Source organism: Staurois parvus, unplaced genomic scaffold, assembly GCF_062004578.1.
Source record: "Staurois parvus isolate SC_StPar_1 unplaced genomic scaffold, SC_StPar_1.0 ptg000151l, whole genome shotgun sequence".
Lineage (NCBI taxonomy): Eukaryota > Metazoa > Chordata > Amphibia > Anura > Ranidae > Staurois > Staurois parvus.
Window position 1 is genome coordinate 14,983,852 of NW_028317947.1, and position 23,629 is coordinate 15,007,480.

At 41.6% G+C, this 23,629-nt stretch overlaps 1 protein-coding gene across 1 annotated transcript in view; it reads left to right on the forward strand.

The window, feature by feature from the left end:
• The window catches only part of NGFR (nerve growth factor receptor), a 119,656-nt gene that overhangs the window by 25,390 nt on the left and 70,637 nt on the right, over window positions 1–23,629 (forward strand). The window contains exon 2 of the mRNA XM_089674489.1: window positions 22,908–23,043. Within this exon, the coding sequence (XP_089530615.1) occupies window positions 22,908–23,043 (136 nt within the window). The remainder of the gene's footprint in view (window positions 1–22,907; window positions 23,044–23,629) is intronic.

The window sequence follows — 23,629 nt, forward strand, 5'->3', positions numbered from 1 at the left end:
TGTTCGTGTGTTTAATTTTGTGATCATATGATTTTTTTGCATGTTTACACAGGCTTGTTTGTGTGCGTGTGTGTGTGTTCTGATCTGTAGACTTTTATGTACGGTTTAAAGAGTTATTATTACTGGGTTTCTTTTTTGTGCATATGTGTTACTGTAGATCAGCCTTTCTCAAACTTTTTACCCAAGGTGAACCCTTGAAATAATTGTTAGGTCTCAGGGAACCCCTGCTAATATTTCAGGTCAATGCCTTGATCTTAGCGGTCAGGGAAAAGTGCTCCCCACCCCTTATAGTGGTGGTCAGAATGCCACATTTCCAGACTGCTAAGAAGCCATTGGTGTCACGCTGTTGGCTCTGCCAAGTGGTATTTGACTCAGAACTATCCAAGAACCATAAATCAAGGAGGTCAATCAGCAACAACTCAAGGAGAAGGAGCCCCTAGCAACCTCTTGAGGAACTTTAGGGTTCCATGGAATCTTGGTTGAGAATGGCTGCTGTAGATGACCTGTTGTAGGACATCAGAGCCATGTTCATAGTTGCATACTGTAGTTAGATTGAATAAAGACACAAGTCCATCTACCGATGGAAAACCTCCATATACACAATCATGTACCCACAGTTGATCTAGAGCAGGGGTCTCCAAACTATTCAAACAAAGGGCTGGTCTATGGTCCTTCAGACTTTAAGAGGGCCAGAGTGTGCCCAGTGAGAGTAGAAAATGTTTCGGGCCCGGCATCAATGAGAATAAACATGGCCTCAGGGATGGTGGTCAGTAGGAGGAAGAGTAGTGCCCCATTATTGGTATTAATGGGAGGAATAGTATCACATAAGTGTTATCAGTGGAAGAAATAGTGCTCCATTTTTGGTGTCAGTGGGAGGAATACTGCTTCATATTATTGGAAGGAATAGTGCCCCAAGGGCCAGATAAAGGCTAGCAAAAGGCCACATCTGGCAGTTTGGAGACCCCTGATCTAGAGGAAGGCAAAAAAAACCCAATAAAGCATGATCTAATTTGCTCCAGTGGGAGAAAAAAAATCCTTTCTGATCCCCCAGGAGACACCCAGATATTCCTTGGATCATGTTTATAATCTGCATACAAATGGTTCTCCACTGACGTCTATGATATGTGGATCCAGTCATAGGACACAGGCCTACATTGCAATGGTTTGTACGTTGATACATTGAAAGCTGCAACCCACAAAGTGCAATACAATGCTGACCTGCACTATCTAGTTGGTGTGCAATATGCGTTGTATGGTTTGCACATGGCGCTTCCACACTAAGCAAGTCAATTGCCTATATTACATAGGCTTACATCACGCCTCCCAACTTTCTGAGATGGGAAAAAGGGACATCTTTTAGCAGAAATTATTTACATTAAGAACACACACCACCACACAACCCCAATCACATGAGCCATGAAGAATTTATGAGCAAATTCTAATTTAAACACACTGTTGTTTTCCATACCACTTCTTTTCCTTCATGCTAGAGTTTGACGATAACCAATGCAATCAATTAGAAAAGTTCTGTTGAACGTAACATGTGACAATTAAATGATAAATTAACCCCTTTATGACTGCAGTATGTATTTTACAGTTATCATGAAAAATGCTCTTTGCTATGGGAATTGTAATGCTTTTCTTGTGGGTGCCAATATTTTATATGGATAACCAGAGCTGGCGACGTCACGCCGCTAAACCGAAAGTGTGTGGCCGGTCATTTTGTTGGAGGTTATCCATACCATGAGCCTAGCTACTGAAGTACGAGGTTTTGCACATATATCAGAACTATTGTGGAATTTTTTTTTTTTATTTAATCATATTTGGATATTTATTTGTTCACTTTTATTTTGATATATGTGACATATATTGCATAGGTACATGCTTAATGCACGCTATACTGCGCAATACTGTCATTTTTTATATACTGTATACTTACAATGCTAAAGTTGGTTTGGACACCTAAGCTTGAAAAAAGTTTGGTCACAAAAAGGTTAAAGCATAGTCTGTACGTCAGACTAAGACGAGGGGTAATTGAGGAAAAAGGAGACAGAGGCATATGGTTACAACAGAAGGACAGGCAGCTGGGAGCTATGTCATTGAGCTTTGAGGACAAACAGCTACTGGAATACATCTATCCAAGGACTGACATACAGCACTACCTAACCAGCTTCTACTTCTCCACAGTAGCCCAAAAGGGGAAAAAATGACACATTGATGTAACGGAGGGAGTCACGCAGGAAGCTAGGTGGCTAGGATTGAAGATGGCCCTTCTTTGAACTATTGATCATCTGGGCCTCTCTGTATAGCAGCCTTTCTCAATCATATTACCCTGGGCCTAGAGGAACCCCTAAAATTATTTTCAGGTCTGGGGAAATCCTTGCAGAAAGGCCCCTTACTTCAGTGGTCAATAGAACATTCCTCATTGCCCCCTTACAGTGGTGGTCAGAATGCCACCCTTACAGACAGCTACAAAAAAAAATAATTGGTGTCATGCTGCTGGCTTTGGAAGGTCAGGTTTTCCTTCAATTAAAACACAAGAATAAGTGTCATGCCTGACATTATGTATGCCGTACTTCATGGCTGACCCCTTCTCAAATGTCTTTAGATCCAACATTTTTTTTCTGAAGATCTTGCCCGGGTCCTTTGACCCTTTGAAAAATAATGCAAATTGTGGTTATTTCCTGGACCTATAAACTTACATTTGGAAGCTTATACATTTCCCTTTGAGATTCCTTGACGAATGAGACCTAGATGTTCTTTTTACCCACAAAGACTCTACAAAACTACTTTCCATACCTTACAATTCCTCAATTAGCAATAAATACCAAGAATCTGGATATAAAACTCTCACCTGGCGGTATCACACCCTAATGGTTCTACATGCTATGTACTCCTCCTCAACTAACATGTCTGTTAGTGTTGTGTCCAGGTGATGTTAATGTCTGGGCAGTATAGTGGCTAAGTGGTTAGCACTTCCGCTTGGCAGCACTAGGGTTGTTGGTTTGAATCCCAACCATGACACTACCTGCCTGGAGTCTGCATGAGTTTCCTCCGGGTATTCTAGCTTCCACCCATACTCCAAAAACATGCTGGTAGGTTAATTGGCTGCTGTCTAAATTGGCCCTAGTATGTGTATGATTGAATGGGAGTTAGGGACCTTAGATTGTAAACTCCTTGAGGGTAGGGACTGATGTGAATGTACAATATATATATTGTACATTCACATATGAATCAGATTCACGAGATTACTCAAGAAGGGTATTTCCTAAATCTTCCACCTTTTTCCTATCACATCACAACTCTTTCTCGGCTTACACATTTGGTTAATGCCAATCACTCATGCATCCCAGCTCTGTGGAAATATGTGTTCCCCCTCACCACTATTTGGCAATGGATTACATAGGTGAAGGATATCAGGATAATGGAAGGACTGACTACTTCAATAAAGAACACATTTTAAAATATCAGTATGAAGAAAATGTAGGGTTAAAAAAATGCATTTGTGTTTAATTGGTTACTTTTTGTGGTCCACATAATGGGGGCATGTCAGTGGTGTGTCCTTTGTCCACATACTTTGTGCTCAAAAATGCCTTTTTTCTTATCTCAGAATATTTAGAGGTGACCATGATCAGCATCAAAGAGGACTATACTCTATCCACAGTATAGATACTCATAGGCAGATGATAGGAATCTCACCCATTGCAGCCAATCGTGACCTCAGCTCTGTTGTGATTCATTGGAGCGCTAGGAAGACCCATGTGCTCCATTTCCAGTTACACGGTACTGCTTCTTTGCTTATTCTTTTTACTGTCTTTCTGTCTATTTGTATACAACAATTAGACAGCAGAATTCTGGAGCCAGTCAATCTGGTCCGATTGCCAGCAGGCTAGCAGCCAAGGAAGATGCTTCCATTGAAGTCAATACAAATGGCTGTAAAGAGTTAGCTGCCAACACTAATGACTTTTGGGAGCTTTGCTTACCTGGCTGCTGAAATTCACCTAAATCTCCTGAACAGGCTCAGACTTAACATTTGTTTTGTAGAGCAAAATGGCACTCGTGAAGATGTTGTATGACATTGACAGCAACCGATGAGAACAATGATTTCATTACTAACCTATTTTTCAAAAACAATTACATCTACTTAAAGCTGACTCCAGGCAAACCTCTAAATTCACATATTGGATACATAAAGGGGAGCTATGTGACCTCTCAGATGATTTGTATTTCTTTCATATGCCACTACCTGTTTGTGTGCAATACAGTAATGTCCTCTCTCCGTTCCTAGTCTTCTGACTGGACAATGAAAGAGCAGCAGTAGACTAATGAAGTCATCCCTCTGCTCTCTCTGCTCTTTTCTTTCATCAACACATTCCTTGCCAATACATTTACATGCAGTACATCTTATTGGCTCCCAGCCTGAGCACTGCTGTGTAAAGGATTGCAAGAGGCAGATACAAGGAAAAAACATCTATTTTCACTAGTTGCATTTACAAAAATATGATGTGTTAAAGGATACTGCACTTCTATAGTTATCTGGAGTTCGACTTTAATTAATAAGGTCTAACTGTTCACTTTAATCAGCCAGTTGTCCTACAAAAAAGGCTAACTCCGACCACAAAGAAAGACTTCCCCTGCAGTGCCCCCATACTGCAAGGGTTAAATGCTCATTAATTTTAAAAGGTAGAGTAATAAGCTCTTATACTTACCTATTTCCTCGCTCTGGCCCCCTTCTGTATGACCTATCTCCCAAAGCCTCCTGGCTAAGGTCACATGCTGACTGGCTTCCAGAAGCCTCCCAGCCACAGTTGCATGTTGACTGGTCTCTAGAAGCCTCCCAGTCACATTCGCATGCTGACCAGTCTCCAGAAGCTTCCCAGCTGCAGTTGCATGTTGACTGGTCTCTAGAAGCCTACCAGTCACATTCGCATGCTGACCAGTCTCCAGAAGCTTCCCAGCTGCAGTTGCATGTTGACTGGTCTCTAGAAGCCTACCATTCACATTCACATGCTGACCAGTCTCCAGAAGCCTCCCAGCCACAGTTGCATGTTGACTGGTCTCTAGAAGCCTACCAGTCACATTCGCATGCTGACCAGTCTCCAGAAGCCACCCAGCCAGAGTCACATGATGACCGGTCTCCAGAAGCCTCCCAACCTCAGTCTCATGCTGACTGGTCTCCAGAAGCCTCCCATCTGCAGTTGCATGTTGACCAGTCTCCAGAAGCTTCCTGGCCACAGTCACATGCTGACCGGTCTCCAGAAACCTACCATTAAAAGTCACATGACAACCGCTCTTCAGAAGCCTCCTGGCTGCAGTTGCATGTTGGTCAGTCTCTAGAAACCTCCTGGCCACAGTCGCATGCTGACCAGTTTCAAGAAGCCTCCGGACCAAAGTCACATGATGACCGGTATTCGGAAACGTCCTGGCCACAGTTGAATACTGTCCAGTCTCTAGAAGCCTCCCGACCACAGTTGCACACTTATCTCCTGACATACAATCCTTAATAGTTCTGCATTATATGTGATGATGTTGAGGGACTTCCCAGAAGCAAGGAGAAGGGTAGAGCACCAGAGCCTCCTAGATTGAAGAATTTGGCAAGTAACACAGTACCTTCTTTTGCCCTCCAGAATTTTTGAGCATTTTATCAGTACAACGTTAGAGTTTTTTTCCATCCTGCAGTTATTATTATTATACAGGATTTCTATAGCGCCAATAGTTTGCTCAGCACTTTACAATATAACGGGAGACAATACAGCAACAATACAGTCCAATACAAGAGGGATAGAAGGGCCCTGATCCTTGGAGCTTAGTTGGGCTTTAATTTCCCCTAGATGAGATTGACCATTCAAAGTGAACACGGGTTCACCTTATTTGCTAACGCTAGCCATTCACCAATAGAATTTAAAAAAAAAAAGTTTTTGGAATATTAATTTGATATTTTAATTATTTCAGGTACTTATATAGCGCTGTCAATTTACACAGCGCTTCACATATATATTGTACATTCACATCAGTCCCTAACCCTCAAGGGGCGTACAATCTAAGGTCCCTAACTTACATTCATACATACTAGGGACAATTTAGACAGGAGCCAATTCACCTACCAGCATGTCTCTTGGAGTGTGGGAGAAAACCAGAGTACCCAGAGGAAACCCACGTAGGCACAGAGAGAACATGCAAACTCCAGGCAGGAGGTGCCATGGCTGGGATTCGAACCAACAACCCTAGTACTGCCAGGCGGAAGTGCTAACCATTAAGCCACTGTGCTGCCCATGAGCTTAGCTAATGAGGTCAAAGCAATGATCATTTTCAACTGTAGCAATGAGGAAAATTGGGGGAGACGGATGAAAAATTTTCGTAAACCAAAATTCTGACCTTGCATATGGCATTGTTCAGGAAAAAGTTGCACTTATTGCAATACCGATTTTGAAGGAAGAATTCAGAACATTGGCAATCAAACACATTTTTTAGGGTTTTCTATGGAATTTGTCCACAATGGTAAGATCTAACAATTTTGTGAAATTTTATTCAAACGTTTGAAGGAAATTCTACTGGTGTATGCCCAACTTTGACAACATAGACTTTCTACTCCTCTAGAGAGCAGTATTTTAGAATAGGTTGATATGGAGATTTGGGGAGACCCACAACCTCCAGAAATGTTTGCAAACTAAGCCCATGCCCCTACAGGCATTATGCAAGTGTAAGTGACGGCATGCGATTGTAAGTCAGCATGTGAGGGAAAAACTGTAGCAGAGGGTGTGAAGAGGACAGGTACATGAGGCGCTCCGGGCGTTGTGTGTTTACGAAGAACCTGCTGTGATTTGTAGTAAACTTGCACCTGCAGGTTGTCAACGTCACTTTGTTCTGTTAGTCAGGAAAGAGCCAAAAGCAGCTGTTCAAAGCTCTGCAAGAATGCAAAAAATTTGAGGGAGGGACAGCGCAAAGCTCTGCAGGCAGGTATGGGGAGCAGGAGCTTCTGCTGGTCGTACCTGTGTGGGGAGAGGTGCTGCACAGGTGTAATCCATAACCACATGAGAGAGCAATAGCAGTTCATCACAAACTGCCCGTATTGCTGCTTCTCTACTTTTTTGTTGATAACACATACTGGAGTGCTGCACTGAGAATTTCCAGACATTTCCAGCTTCAAAGGAGCTTGCAATCTAAAATACCCATTTATACAAGGCCTCTTCTCTTCCATTATATTTTGTACTTGTTTTGTCTACAACTTTTTTTAGGTATAGTAGGAAACGGTTAAAACCTGTCAGTTTTCTTGTTTGTGTCCAATTTGGGAGATTTCACTGCACTTCCTATTCTGGTGACAATATTGGTCAACAGTGAAGGGGAATCCCTTACCAGACAGTAAGAAAGTCAACAGTGGTTGTAATCTTTAATCACCTTTTTAAGTGTTTTTGTTGCCATTGTGTGCCTGTTACGCTAGATTATGACATGCGGCCTCTTTAAAGTGATCCACAGTAGGATTAGAGTTGCCTGAATTGCACAGGTCTCAAATGTGAGTTTTTACCTCTCCCCAAACCCAAGTGTAACAAGCCCTTTAGAGAGATTTCTATTAAATTCCTGTCCTGATGTCAACTTTGACCTAACTCATGAGAGGGGCCATAGAAAGCCAAAAAAGAAAAACCCAAAAAGGAGTTATATGGGCGCCTGGCCCAAACAACTTGAAATTTGGGTGCATTTCTCAGCACAGGAGCCGTAGGTGCTGCATACAGCCACCCATAAAAATCAGTGGTGTATGTACTGGTATGCATACAATTCTTCTCCTCCTGGACACAGACATTCAAGTGCCATATGTCCGTAAACATGTGCATGTTCAACCAAGTACCAGCGCATACTTGCATTCAGCCAATGGTTTCCATGGCTGTACACTGCCTAACCATATGTTACTCTATCCCAAACTAAAAAAAAAAAATTGTCTGGAACAGGGGTCTCTGACCTTCCTAAAGAAAGGGCCAATTTACTGTCCATCAGAATTCGGGAGGTCCAGATTGTGACCAGCGGTGGTAAAAAGTGTCCTGGCATTAGTAGGAGTAAACAATGGCTCGGGCTTGAAGGTTGGTGGCAGTAAAATAATTATGTAGCACCTGGGGTCAGAAGGAGGTGGAATAGTGCCCCATCACTGGAATTAGAGGAAGGAATAGTGCCGCATCATTGATGTCAGTGGAAGGAATAGTACCGCATCATTGCTGTCAGTGGGAGGAATAGTGCCCCATCATTGGTACCAGTGGGAGGAATAGTGCTCCATTGTTGGGGTCAATGGAAGGAATATTAACCCATTGTTGGCATCAGTGGAAGCAATAGTGCCCTATTGTTGATGTTAGTGGAAGGAATTGTACACAATTGTTGGTGTCAGAAGGAATAATGCTCCATCATTGGTATTAATGGGGGGAATAATGCCCTATTGTTGGTGTAATTTGAAGGAATAGTGCCCCATTGTTGGTATCAGTGGGAGGAATAGTGCCCCTGTGTTGGTGTCAGTAAAATAAATAGTGCCCCATCATTGGTGTTAATTGGAGGAATAGTGCTCCATTGTTGATGTCAGTGGCAGGAATAGAGCCCCATCCTTGGTATCAGTAGGAGGAATAGTGCCCCATCCTTGGTATCTTTGGGAGGAATATTCCCCCATAGTAGGTCCCAATGGCAGGAATTATGCCCCACTGTTGGTGTCAGTGGGAGGAATAGTGCTCCATTGTTGATGTCAGTGGGAGGAATAGAGCCCCATCATTGGTGTTAGTTGGAGGAATAGTGCTCCATTGTTGATGTCAGTGGCAGGAATAGAGCCCCATCCTTGGTATCAGTAGGAGGAATAGTGCGTCATCCTTGGTATTAGTAGGAGGAATAGTGCCCCATCCTTGGTATCTTTGGGAGGAATATTCCCCCATAGTAGGTCCCAATGGCAGGAATTATGCCCCACTGTTGGTGTCAGTGGGAGGACTAGTGCCCCATAGTTGGTTTCAGTTGAAGAAATAGTGCCCCATCATTGGTGTTAGTGGGAGGAATAGTGCTCCATTGTTGATGTCAGTGGGAGGAATAGAGCCCCATCCTTGGTATCTTTGGGAGGAATACTCCCCCATAGTAGGTGCCAATGGTAGGAATTATGCCCCACTGTTGGTGTCAGTGGGAGGAATAGTCTCTAGCATCAGTGGGAGAAATAGTGTCCCAGGGGCTGGATAAAGGGCTGCATTCAGCTCAAAGGCAGCTGCTTGGAGACCACTGAGCTAGAGATACAATGTAATGCACAGTGTTGGTTAATAGGCAGCCACTGTATGAAAATAATTATTTTATTTTTTTAAAATATGGATAAATACACTCCATTCAAAGCCAAAGGACCATTCCTGGAAATCAAAGAGACTTGGCAAGTACTGCTGGTCACAGTAAATCATTGGATGGCGCTATATCTGTCCAATAAGCATTGTACAGTATTATTACGTGACAAGAGCCTTTCCTAATAGTCTGTGGTCAAGGGATCACACTGCAATCATTTCAAAGCCTTTTCAAAATTTTAAAACTTACTATAAATCAGATGTATTTCAGCCCGAAGACCGATCTTTCCTGTGACTGTTTATTTTTATAGCCCTACCTTATAAAACAAAAAACCAGGCCTGGTTAAAAATAAGCTTTTATAATACGATCTTACATTTTAATTAGTTTTTTTTTCTCTTTATTTGATATTTTTCATCCAACCATAAATTGGCTTGTTATCTGCTGGGAACCCTTAATGGGCTCCAAGCTAAATATTTTGACAGATCAGCATCTGCAACACGTTGAACATGTGGCTGAGCTTGTCCTGCTACGTTATAACCTTTTTATAATAATTAATGATGTTAATCCACATAAATGAAGTAGCTGAGATCAAAAAATCTCCTTATTCTTTTTTATTATCAGCATGGTAGATAGCCAGTAAACAAGTATTTTCATGGCAAAGTAAACAAAGGCTTCCTTTATAAAGCAATTTTATATGAAAACCCATTAATGACTGACACTGGGTTTGCTAAAGCAATGTGTATCATAAATAACTGTCTTTTTTTTTTAATAAACTACTTTTTATTTTGTTTAATCCTTTATAGCCAATCAGCTTTTAACTTCAGCTTGTTCAATTTTAGCTTTGGCAATAAAACTTGGAACCTGATTGCAGATTTGCACCAGATTATGAACGTTCCAGCTTTAGTAAATAACTCCTTTCCTGTCTACATGAACTCCACCAATAGCTGCATGGCTTTTCTCAGAATGCGTTTCCTGACAGTGATAACAGATAGCCATGGTTGCGTACCGTGCATTGGCATGACCAATTGTAGTCTCTTTTGGGAGAGCATGGGACAGGGTAAGAGGATTTTGGAGACAGAATGTTGTCACTCTATAACAGGAAGAACCTGCACAAGGACCTTCATGTCGAGATCACCAAGTATTATTTAATGAAAGCTGAAGGTTTCTCAAATTATTTATGCATTATATAAGATTATGGCAGCCTTTGTCAACCTTTTCAACACAGAGGAACCCTTGAAATATCTTTCCAGTCTCAAGGAACCCTACAAAAAAATACTAGATCTATAACTCACAGAACATTAGTGTTTTGGTCAATGAGAAGAATGGCCCTTATGTTGCTGGTCAATGGAAACCCATGATACATTAGTGTGATGGTCAGTGGGAAGAATGTTCCTCATATTTGCAGTCATTGGGAAGAATTACCCCCTTACAGATAGCTAAAAAGATCAATGGTGTCAGTAGGAATGTATTTGAGAGGCAGAATTGTCTCATTGCTCAAGGAACCCCTAGCAACCTCTAAAGGAACCCTAGGGTTCCATGGAACCCTGGCTGGGAATCCTTGGATTATGTATTGAGTTGTTGGGTCATTCAGAACAACCAAAGGCCAAGGTCATTCTAAGCAACTGCTGCTGTCTAGTAAATTATTGGTTGGTAAATAAATGGTGCTGGAACCTTAGGTGAACAGAGCTTTCGTGTTCAAATTTGTCGCAACCACTGGGGCAACAAAAGTAATATGTGGTCTGCTTCCATACATTGAGGAGTTGTCACTGAAACCTCAGGAAGTGAATGCAATGTTTAGAATCTAAAAATCAAAGCACCACACTTATACTGAATGAATAATCCGCCTTGTTTCGGGGGCTACACAGCTCTCCCTTTGTCGGAGCTTTGAGAGTGTAGATAGTGTTGATGTGCACCATGAGTGATGATGAATAGGTCCTATGAAACTACAAGGGAATCGGACATGTTTGGCAGCTGGTGAATGACTCATTTTGGGCCAAGGGGAGATCTAAACATAAGCAATGTGTAGGCAGCAAAGGGGGCACAGGCGCAGAATGACCTTGGCATTCAATCAATCAGATTTATTGAAGGCAGAGGTCATTTCTCTACTGTTGCTGCTGCCTAAGTTTGCGTACACCCTTTTATGGAACTGAATTTACTAGGCAGTGGGGCATATTACCATGTCCATTTATACATTACACATGTAAACATTAACACAAGCATTTGCATGCATACCACATAAAATACAGTTAAAATTGGACCTCAAACAACGATTTTCTATTGTGTTGGCTTACACAGCTATGGGGTAATATTGACTCCAACGCAGCTGCGTGAATGGGCCAGATCCGTTCAGATCCATATAAAACTATATGCAGTTCAGATATGAATGCAGCTTTTTATTTGCCCATGTACATCAGCTCTAAATCTAAGGACTTGCACAGAAATACATTTACTTTGGCAGGTAAACCAAGTCTCCCGTGTTTGTATTTTATGTGAGTTTAGCTGTTTGCCTGGAGTTCATCTTTAGTAACGTTACATTACAGAAAGGCTTATGTTGCAAGTTGACTTTCCCTTTAACCCTATTAAACATAATCCAGCTTGTAATTTAATTTGTTTAGTGGTCTGTTGGATAATCATTCATGGCACTCATGGCCCCCCACCTTACCGAGAAAGGGAGATCTTGATGGCTTCTGGGTATGGCGGTAGAGGGCACATAGTTCTCTCTCATCTGAGAGTTTTATACTGCTTGTTCACGGATTCGCGGGCCTGTGATCTTTGGCGGTGTGTGAACTTTGATGTGGATCATGTGTCAGGGAGGAGAACACACTGAGTAAGACATATGCTTTTCATATATAACATTAGGGCCAGGCGTGGAATTGGAATCTTAGTGTAAACAAAAGAAGAGAACACGACGTGATATCTACTATAGAGATATTGGAAAGCTACAAGCCATTCAAGAACTATAAGTCCCAACACAGAAAATCCTACAAAATGCTTAAAGCAGATATAAATCCCTAAGTAAATTACATTTAGGGTGCTAAAGCACCATGCTGCTGATCTCCTCCAGCCTCTTTCATCCACTTTCTGTATGCATATATTCAATTCAATGTCAGCTGCACAAACCAGTAGCCCTGATGAAGAAGGGACTCCCTTCGAAACACGTCAGCCATACTGAACACCCATTCCCTTGATGGGACTCACGCTATCTTCAAGTCCCTGTGAGGACTTACATGCCTGATTTCATTCGCTGTTTGTGAGTATATTTTTTACAATTAATACATTTTGGTTACTGAGGTAATGTGCAAGGTTGGTGCGCTTCTCGTTTTCATTTCATTCTGCAGTGACAATGTTGGACCATACCCGAACAATTTGTGTTGCCGCAGCTCCTTGTAGTCTCCATCAGAGGAGCATGTGACGGGTGACAACACATGCCTAAGTTACTAAAGATGACCTTTCTCCTGGACTGCAAGACTACCACACCCAGGGGCAGACTGACCATTTGGAAACTCAGGCACTGCCCGAGGGCCCGGGGTCAGTAGGGGGCCCCATGAGATGCCCCTGGTACCTTTTCCATAGGCTTTGTTGAGTTTGGGCAAGGACACAGGGGCCCCATGATCCCCTATTGCCCGGGGGCCCCATGAGTTGTCAGTCCGCCCCTGACCACACCTATACCAACAAATTAACAGTAAATATTCAAAACAAGACACAAAGTTCCTACAAATGACACAAAGTGGAGTTTAATGGCCATAGAAGCATTTTGTTAATACAACCATATAAATAACAAAATCATATTCAGACCCAATATGAACTGGGTCCAAGATCTTTGAAGGTACTTTACATAAAAGCAATATCTGATTGAACCTGTAATATAGGCCTTCAGCCACACCACTCCGACTCTAAGATGATTGCAGTTAACCCCACATACAACCGCTGAATAAACAACCAGCTCACTGGCACTTAACCTTACATAATAAGGGGAGCTGTACCTAAGACAGATCCCTACCCAATTTACATTTTGGGCAAAAAGTCTACCTTCAAGGTCCTTCTAACTCACCAGCTTCTTTGACTACAGTAAGGGCACTGGATACTGCCTTGAAATTCTTCAAAAGTCGTGGGTAGGTTGACTGACTGAAAACTGCTTCACGTCTCCTCAACCTATCAGTTCTACCCTCCATTTACCAAAGCCCTTTAAACCTGGTCATTACGTCCTGTGCCTATTCTGGTTTTCTTCTTCAAGGCCTACCTGAAGAACAGGGGGGAGACAGTTGTCACCACATAACCCCAAGTGCCTGAACAATGACAGAATACCCATGGATTAGTTTATGGATCCTTTACCCCACTTGACTTTAAAACACTTAGTTTCCATGTTTGCCATATATTGTGTTAGGGCAGTTCATTGTGTTTGATGGGCTGTAAAAAAACACCTTCACTATTTTTGGGAACACAATGGACACAATGTACCATAATGTGCCCTGTGGCATGCTATAGTGCAGGTGCATCAGGTTCTACTGTATACAAAGGTCAAGATGCCCACATGCAATCCAATATTGCATGTTATCGGTCTAATGTCTGTAGGTGCCCATTTGTCTGTTGGTTGGCTGTAGATAAAGGGGTGAATGGTTGAGTAGGCAGGTTAGAGCAGCCATTCTCAGTCGGGGTCCTGTGGAACCTTAGAATTTCATCAGAGTTTGTTAGAGGTTCCTTGAGCTGTAGTTGATTGATCGCCCATCTGATGGTGCTTGAAAAGCTCCAGGGCCAACTTCACTTGGCAGAGCCAATGACTTGATGCCAATGATCTTTTTAGCTGTTTGTAAGGGTGACATTCTGACCATTACTTTAAGGGGAGGGCATTATTCCCGCTGACCACCAACATATGGGGAATTTTCCCAATTACTCTAAATAAATTCACTTTAGCAGAGGTTCCCTGAGACCAGAAAATTATTGTTCCTCTGGGGTTAAAAAATTGGGTTAGAAGCTTCTGTTCCTCTACTGATGAGCCAGCTTCAGCCCCTTTCTCTCTTCCACTTCCTTTAATGTTCATTTAAACTGGTAAAGACTGGAGTGCTTTGTAGTCAAACCAATTTGTTTTTGTTAAGGATTTCAAGCTATTTCCCTCACACAGCAATTTGTAGAATGCTGTTGGATCTTATCCTTGGTTTAGTTCACACATTTCTGAAATGTGGAAATGTTTTAGGACATGTTTGAATGGCAGTTCATATAATGGCATCTGACTTGTCAGTATATATATATATGTGATACTGTTGCCCCCATTGCGTCAGTCATCAGTTTGTAATGTCAACTCTGGGAAAGTGACAGGCCAATTAGTCAGAAGTATATTTACTAAACATCTGTAATTACTTGACAAATAATCTATGCTGATGATCCACATTCCTGCCCACCCATGATATAATGACTTTTTATATGGCATCAATGGGGGTCTCAAATTATTATTTATTTCTCATCCCCTTTTTGTCATATGTAAAGACAAGCTGTTATCTTGGTTTCCTCAGTGTTAGTATAGTCCAAGCAAAACCAATATTGTTAGAGATTAAAACACCTGATAGTTCTTTACAGTTTTTTAGAAGCTCTGTTGGCGGGATCTCTCTTACTGGTTCTGCATTCCTGCTGTGACTATAACGAGGAATCTCACTTTATCTGTTGATTTATTTTTTATACGCTTTTTTGGGAACAGTACTAGTCGTATAAAAAGTCAAACCCACATTGTACACGTAAATCAAAACACATAAAAAGCTTCAGATTTTTTTGGTATCATAGCAATACACATTAGTAAATATTAATTCCTACTGCACTATGAGTGCTTTTCAGAGTTGAGATAGTGGTTGGGGTTGTAACTGATAATGTTACAACTTTAAGAACCCCTAAAAGTGGATCTGATAGCTCATGAGTGGCAATCAGTGAAGTGAAGGTAGAGATAAGTAGAATACTTGTATTAAATGAAGTTATAGTATGTTAGGGTATCCCAGTCTGCAGATATGTGAAGAAGTTTCTTGTGAGGTTTCAACATTGTGAGCAGGTTTGGGTATAAGAGTCAGATAAAAGAGGAGGGGGCAAAGAAGCAAAAAAAAAGAAAAAGAGTGGGGAGGGAATGGACAGGAGGTGGGACTTGTAGGGGGTCCCCACTTCAGTACCTAACCAAACTTCACCTCCCAAGCAGACAGCCCAACCAAACTTCACCTACCAAGCAGACAGCCCAACCAAACTTCACCTCCCAAGCAGACAGCCCAACCAAACTTCACCTCCCAAGCAGACAGCCCAACCAAACTTCGCCTGGAGGCATAAGCCTCTGAGGGTAGGTAATCTTACTTGTGTTCATGATCTGTGTATACATGTCAGTAGTTTGTAGGATTTTTTAATTATTAAATTTTTTGGAGAATGTAAGAGGATAAGCTGGAACATCACAAAGTGGGTGGAAACACCCCAAACTACCAAGTGGACAGGAAGAGAGTTGGGGATTACAACAGGAAGATCTTGCTGTTGGAGTATCCAAGAAATACAAGAAGCCATGGGTTGACTAAGTCTACTAGGATCCACTTATTATTTTCATAACACTTTTCTGTGGGGTGGCTCTTTATTAAGATGCTAAAAACGTTGGGATGCTGGAATACAGATAATCCTACTGTCACCATTTCAGTGTATTGTCAGTGACATAGCAGATATAGTGACAAGCAAGTTGATGACTCTTCCAAAATATAAAAATATAGAGTGTTTGGCATGTCAGATCAAATAATGTGGCATTTCAGAACTTTTTTTTTACTTTTTTTTAAACATGAAAGCACCTTACTTGTGGAAGCTGGACCTTGTGGAAGCTGATCTCTTGGGCACTCTTGGGCAGGGAAGCAACCAGCATGGGGCACTAACCTAGATTATATTTATTTAAACGATCAGTCCATCCAACAGTGATATTTTGGTTGGACTGGTAGAATGTTTTACCCCCTTGACCTCTTAGTGTTGTTTGATAGAGAACTTTCTCTGGGGTAGTTTCCAACACTGTTCTTGGCCAAGCAAAGGTGATAAATATTTTCATCTACCTTTGTTCTTCTCCACCTCCCCATTTACATTCTCTGTAACATGAATAAATCCAACTGGGACAGTAGGGTATCCTACTCTATCTAGGATCTCAAGCACCACTTGGGTGTTTTAACTCCTCAGCATGTATGAAATGTAATGCATAATCATTAACTCTCTTGAAGTCTTGTTCACATGATATACTGCATAATATCATGTGAGATCTGGGCTGGGACAAGGGGTGGGCAGAGGGGGTGGCTGCCCTGGGCACTGTGGTATCATGTGAGGTGGGGGGGTATGAGGGGGAGGGGATTTTTGCGGGGAGGTGGAATTTGGGGGCATCAAGGGGTTAGAATTGTTCTAGAAGGAGAAATTTAGGGAGGTGTGCTAGGAGTTGTGATTTAAAGAGATTTGTTTTGGGAGGGGATGGGGAAGTGGATTTGTGCTAGGAGGGGGGATTTGGGGGGTTTGTGCTAGAAGTGATGTGGTAAAGCAGGAAGGGGAAATGTACTAGGAGGGGACATTTTAGTTTTGGGGGGGGATTTGTTCTAGCAGGGATGATTGGGGGAGAGGGGTTTTGCTAAGAGGGGAGATTTGAGAGGTAGAGGATTTGTGATAGGATTCTAAAAGGGGTGTTTTTTTTTTTTTAGATGTAATTTGTGCTGGGGGGATTTGGAGGATGGGGTGCAAAGATTTGTGCTGGGAAGGGGGATTTATGCTTAGGAGGTAAGCATGCAAATTAATGCTCAATTTTTTTTTTGGGGGAGTGGGGGGTTTTGCTGACACATAATGCTCATACATCTTGGGGGGGGGGATTGCAGTTTGGAATGGTTGCTCTGGACTCTAGATAACCTTGTCCCGGCACCGCATGTGATTAGATTTTAAGTAATTCATGCTAGATAAAAAAAAAGAGCATTCAACGCATTTCAGAGGTTAAGGAACTTTTCCTTGCTGCATGCCCTGTTGCTACTGTTCCTGAGTGAATAATATAAGTTTCCATAATTTCCTGTTGGGTCAATTTACTTCAAGGCTAAGCTTCGTTCACATGGGTGTTTTTTCAGCTGTAGACTCCAGGTACTGCATACAAGCAGCCCAATAAAGGCTATTAGAATGCATCAACTGCGCAGACACAGCCACTCATCGCAATATGACAGGTGTGCGGGTTCAGGTGGGTGGCTCCAGGCCTTTTAACCATTATACAGGCGTCATCATACAAGTGAATGCGACCTTATACAGCATGATGGGGAAGTGCTTGAACCCTCAAAACATATTGGACATTTTATTCCATTCTAACATGAATTAATTAAAATCGTCTTAAGACTCTGTGATCATTGGTGTGGTGCTCTTACTGCTTTTTTCACTCTATGCTAGGATGCTTTGTTACCCGAGAGCAGCCTCACTGAAGCATTATTGATTAAACCGCTTGTTCACAATACAGAATATTACCAGCAGAAGATCTAATGCAGCCTTTCTCATCCAAGGGTTCTATGAAACCCTAAGGTTCCTCCAAAGATTTCTAGGGATTCCTTGAGCAATGGCCAATTTTTGCCACTTTGATAAGAAACCACTGAAAACAATGAACATTTTAGCTATCTTTAAGGGGGACATTCTTCATAATTACCACAGATAAGTAAGAAGGATTCTTCCCAATGGCCACCAATGTAAAGTGGATTCCTCCCAATGACCACTAATGTAAGGATAATTCTTCCCACTGACCACCAATGTAAAGAGGATTCCTCCCAATGACCACCAATGTAAGGAGAATTCTTCTCACTGACCACCAATGTAAGGGACATTCTTCTCACTGACCACCAATGTAAGGGACATTCTTCTCACTGACCACCAATATAAGGGACTTTCTTCTCACTGACCACCAATAAAAGGAACATTCTTCTCACTGACCACCAATATAAGGAACATTCTTCTCACTGACCACCAATGTAAGGAGCATTCTTCTCACTGATCACCAATGTAAGGGACATTCTTCTCACTATCAATGTAAGGGGCATTCTTCTCACTGACCACTAATATAAGGAACATTCTTCTCACTGACCACCAATGTAAGGAGCATTCTTCTCGCTGATCACCACTGTAAGGAGCATTCTTCTCACTGATCACCAATGTAAGGGACATTCTTCTCACTGACCACCAATATAAGGGACATGCTTCTCACTGTCCACCAATATAAGGGACATTCTTCTCACTGATCACCAATGTAAGGGACATTTTTCCCACTGACCACCAATGTAAGGGACATTCTTCACACTGACCACCAATGTAAGGGACATTCTTCTCACTGACCACCAATGTAAGGAGCATTCTTCTCGCCGATCACCAATGTAAGGGACATTCTTCTCACTGACCATCAATGTAAGGGACATTCTTCCCACTGACCATGATGCCTATGTACTGTGAAATGTAGATATAGTAGTTTTTGGCAAGGGTTTCCCAAGATCCAAAAGTTTTTTCAAGCATTCCTCACTGGTGAAAAAGTTTAGAATAAACTAATTCTGGATGTGATTTTTCATTCAGTACATGGTTGTATTAGATTTTAGAGGAGCTAGCCTTTCACAGATGACTAACAAGAAAAAGTTGTGTTTAAAGGACAACTGGTTATTTGTGAAGACCAAGGACGTTTATCTAATCCTCATTAGCAGCAGCAGTCCATCAACCTGCTGAGACATATCTTCCTACAGCAGCTTTTTCCATTCTTCTTGACACAGGCAAAACCATCCAGGAGCAAACCTTCAATACCTGGAACTGTTCCTGGAAATTTGCAATCTGGAACTTTCTCTAAAAATATTTTTCAGTTGTGTGTACTACATTGTGATTCGATATGCATTGCTTTGTATGAACCCTTTACTCGATATAGTAGAAGCATACCAGCATGTGATTCTGTGTGTCATGCATTCTATGTATTCCGGACATTTTTTCAAGTAACGCATGCTACAGCCACATCTGTAACAACCCCCCTTCGATGTTCTTACTAACTAATTGTGACTTGTCAGCCATGCAGGGTCACTGAGGAAACACTCAGTAACTGTATATAGTAACATATATCTACTATTTCAATTACACTGCCTAGTTGAAATACAACAATTAACAACAAGGACCTTCCATTAATAATAGACAATCTGGACACACAACACCTGATATTACAGCAAGAGCGAGTGCCCTAGATAGCATTTTGTAGCATTTTGTATATTTTTTAGGAGCGGTCACTTTACCATTGTATATAGCGATAAGTACCCACATGAGGTGGGAAATCCATTCTAGACAGATATTGAGTTTCCACTGAATGTAAACATTCGATCAGTTTTTCCGTTTTTATAAACAGCCTAATCTTGGCCAGTTATGGTGATTGATACATGATCTGTAAGGTAACTCTATTGTTTATAATACCAAACATACCATACTTTATCATTGAGCAAGTGTAGGGTGATGCAAATCTCCCTGTATAAGAACATGTTGGGCTGCAGAGACCGCTGGTCTATGTAAGAATGCTGCTCTATGTATGCTTTCCTCATCATTACCTTTTTTATTATATTTATAAAGTAATGAATCTGACCTTTACCAAATATTCACTGCAGGTGAATCTTCTTGTTGCATGTATTTTGTTAATTCATTGCTTTAGAAATATTTACCATAGTGCACTCACAGTACGAGAAAATCTTAAGGTATCCCACATGGAAGAAAAATATATTTGAAATATATTTTAAAAATATTCTTCCCAATTATATTGACATACATTTCAAGTGCTACAATTTTGGCCATATTCAATATATCTCAAAATATATTTATATATATATATATATATATATATATATATAGCAAAAGATAGTAAATTATGGAAAATACCAACAAGGTAATCCTTCAAAGGGGTAGGGGATATTCAGACTGTGCAGGCAACGCCTGACATGTTTTGTGACGACCGTCTGTGCCTAGAAAGTTTCTGTGTCTAGAAAGTCAATTTTTCATACTCTTTCTTTCAATAATCTATACTGGGATGTGGCACTTTCTTACAGGGCATGACCTCCTACCACCCAAGGGTCACCCGAACCCTTCAATATATTTAAATAGCACAAGATGTGTGCACAGGACACTGGACAGCTCATAGTTTCTGCCAGGAATAATGGGTATTTTACTGCATTTATTGAACAGATATAACAAAATGCTTACAATAGTATATTTATCAGACTGAAAGGGAGAAAATAGTTCATTACTAGGGTTTACATACACTTCAAAAGTCATTGTTTTGGGTGGCCACCAGTGTGCCACTTCAAATGCTGGCTTCTTATAGGTTCCACTGGCAACATTAACCTGCATTAGTTTGTCTTACCATACCCTAGGCCCCAATTATTAGGCTTTATTGGGTTTCTTTGGATTTTCAGCTCCCAAATCTAAGTTATAATCTGATGGAAAGTATGACACCATCATTTGGTTTTGTAATGACTGCAGGGATTAGTGGAACTGGCATTTATAACTGAGGTACCTTGCCCATGGAATGCATAAGAGATTTAAGAAACCAGTATGTTATTTTAGTCATTAAACAATTGAAAATGAAATATCAGTTGTAAGTGGTGAAGGTCTTTACTGGGAGAAATATATGAATACGGAATCCTTGAAAAGCCATTTCTCAAACAATTGTCATAATATATTGGTGTCTTCCCTAGCTATTAAGAGCGGGTGGTTCAATCAGCTGGGGCATCAGTCTATCTGATTACCTGTACAGTCTATGTACTTTCAGCAACTTTGGTTACAAAACTGTAAAGATATGCATAGGGTTATTGTAGGAGTAATTTAGCAGTCACATAACATGCACTGGAATTAATCCTCATTTAATCATGTGAAACATCTGCATCCATTTGGATTAAAGGTGCAGCCCTAGGCCCCTAGACCCCCCAGCAATGCAGGTTATTAAGAATAGAAATACATACAATAGGCGCAGGTGGCCAGTGACATATGTACCACCATCTGTGCTCTAATGAAGATGCTATGAAGGCATTTCTGTAGATGGGTGGGGGTGAGGAGAAAGGATATTGGAAACCACTGCTCTAAAAAAGTCATTTGCCAGTATTTATTATCATGCTAAGTGTGGAAAAAGAGCAGCTTGATTATTGGAAAACTGTCCTTTTCTCTCATGGCAAATTAGTCTACTTTATTAGGAGTCTCAATCACTGAAAGACAGTCTCTTGAGCTGCTATGCCCTCGTCCTAATTGGAAGGTCATTTAATTCATATAAAGAATTATTCGTAGGTCTTGCAACTGTGCCTTGGTTCTCTATGGGCTTGTCTCTCTTAGGTTTCACATTCTTTCACTCTGGAGTTGCACAGATAAGAGTGAATATACACTATATGGCCAAACACTTGACCTGCACACCTACATGAGCTTGTTGGATATCTCATTTCCAAACTATGGGCATTAATATGAAGCCCCCTCCCTTTCTATAGCAGAAACAGCCTCCACTCTTTGAAGGTTTTTTACAGGGCTTTGGAGTGCGTTAGCAAAAAGAGCTTTTATGAGTTCTGGTCTTGGATGAGAGGACCTGGCTCAAAATCGGCATTGCTATGCACAGAGGTGTTTAGTTGAGTTGAGGATGAGGCTCTGTGCAGGCCAGGGGCGGACTGACAACTCATGGGGCCCGCAGGCAATAGGGGATCATGGGGCCTCTGTGTCCTTGCCCAAACTCAAAAAAGCCTATGAAAAAGGTACCAGGGGCATCTCATGGGGCCCCCAACTGACCCCGGGCCCTCGGGCAGTGCCCGAGTTTCCAAATGGTCAGTCCACCCCTGGTGCAGGCCACCCTAATTCTTCCACACCAAATTTGTCAGACCATGTTGTGCTGGAAGTGTTGCCTCAATTGTGTAAACCTGGGTTTCTCAACCAGGGTTCTGTCAAACCCTAGGGTTCCTCCAGAAGTTGCAAGAGGTTCTTTGAGCAATGAGAAATTTCTGCCTCTCAGATAAGTTCCCACTGACAACAATGATCCTTTTAGCTATCTGTAAGGGGATAGTTCTTCTCAATGAGCACAAGTGTAAGGAGCATTCTTCCTACTGACCATCCCACTAATGTATCATGAGCTGTAGATATAGTCATTTTGTGCAGGGGTTCCCTGAGACTGGAAAGTTATTTCAAGGGTTCCTCTGTGCTGAAAAGGTTGGGAAAGGCTGATCTAGTCTAACACAGTTAATTAATTGTTATATACCTTCCAAGATGGGAGCTCTGTTAGAACTAGAGATTGGGAACACTATATAGAAAAGCATCTTGACAAGGCAATATGGCTCCTACATATATGGCAAGTGTGTTTGACAAAAGCCTACTGGCCATCCGGGATAGGTTCTGGGAAATTTTTGTAATGTGTGGTTCTTATGGAAGGCATGTTGATCAATGGTATCCATTGTCTTTTGCTTAGTTGTTCTTAGTCCTTAAAGGTGGATGTAGTATGCCTTTGGTCAACAACAGCAAACATTATTCAGCTCACCCAATAGGACCACCAGCTCACCAAGTCACAAAGACCGCCAGAGCTGCTTAGACTTGCCCTATGGGTTGCCACCTAAACATCATAGAATTGTGAAGGTATAACTCATAATTATGTGTCTTTTCAGCTGTTGGTGGGTGCCGAAGACTGCCCGACAGGACAATACACCACAGGCGGAGAGTGCTGCAGGGCCTGCACATCTGGAGAAGGTGTCGTACAGGAATGTGGGGTGAACCAGACTGTCTGTGAACCCTGTCTGGACAGTGAGTAGCTTCAATCTAATTGTCTGCTTATTAGCAAATTTACAAATGCCACAATGCCTTGTGGGATTGGTATACAAATGACACATGACATCTTAGCATCAGTTCCTACCATAATAGCTGAGGGAAGAGTCACCATACAATGGGACTGATTTGTCATGATTCAGATGATATTTCGTTTACAGCCATTCTCTAAGAGTTTTATTTAGGTTGCTCTTTGCATCTGTGTTTGAAATGTTCTATAATTACATTGCATATTATCTGCTGCCTACTTTGAGAATTAAAAATCGTATCATTCCGATTGGTGCTTTTTAGTGGCAGATTTACTGGGTTGAGGGAATTCTACTGCTTTCAGATATACCTTTCAACTGTTAAATGTTGAAGTGGAACTCTGGGGAAATGTTTAAAAAAACATATTGGGGCTTCCCATGCACTGCAAGAGTTAAATACCCACTTTTGCCTAGGGTGCCAGTAAAAAGCACATACACTTCTCCTATCCTTCATTCCTGAAGGCTTCTCCTTCCATGCAACCTTGGGTGCTTCAGTCTGTGCTTGCAGCTATGAGGACCATCAGTCCTGAATTGGAAGT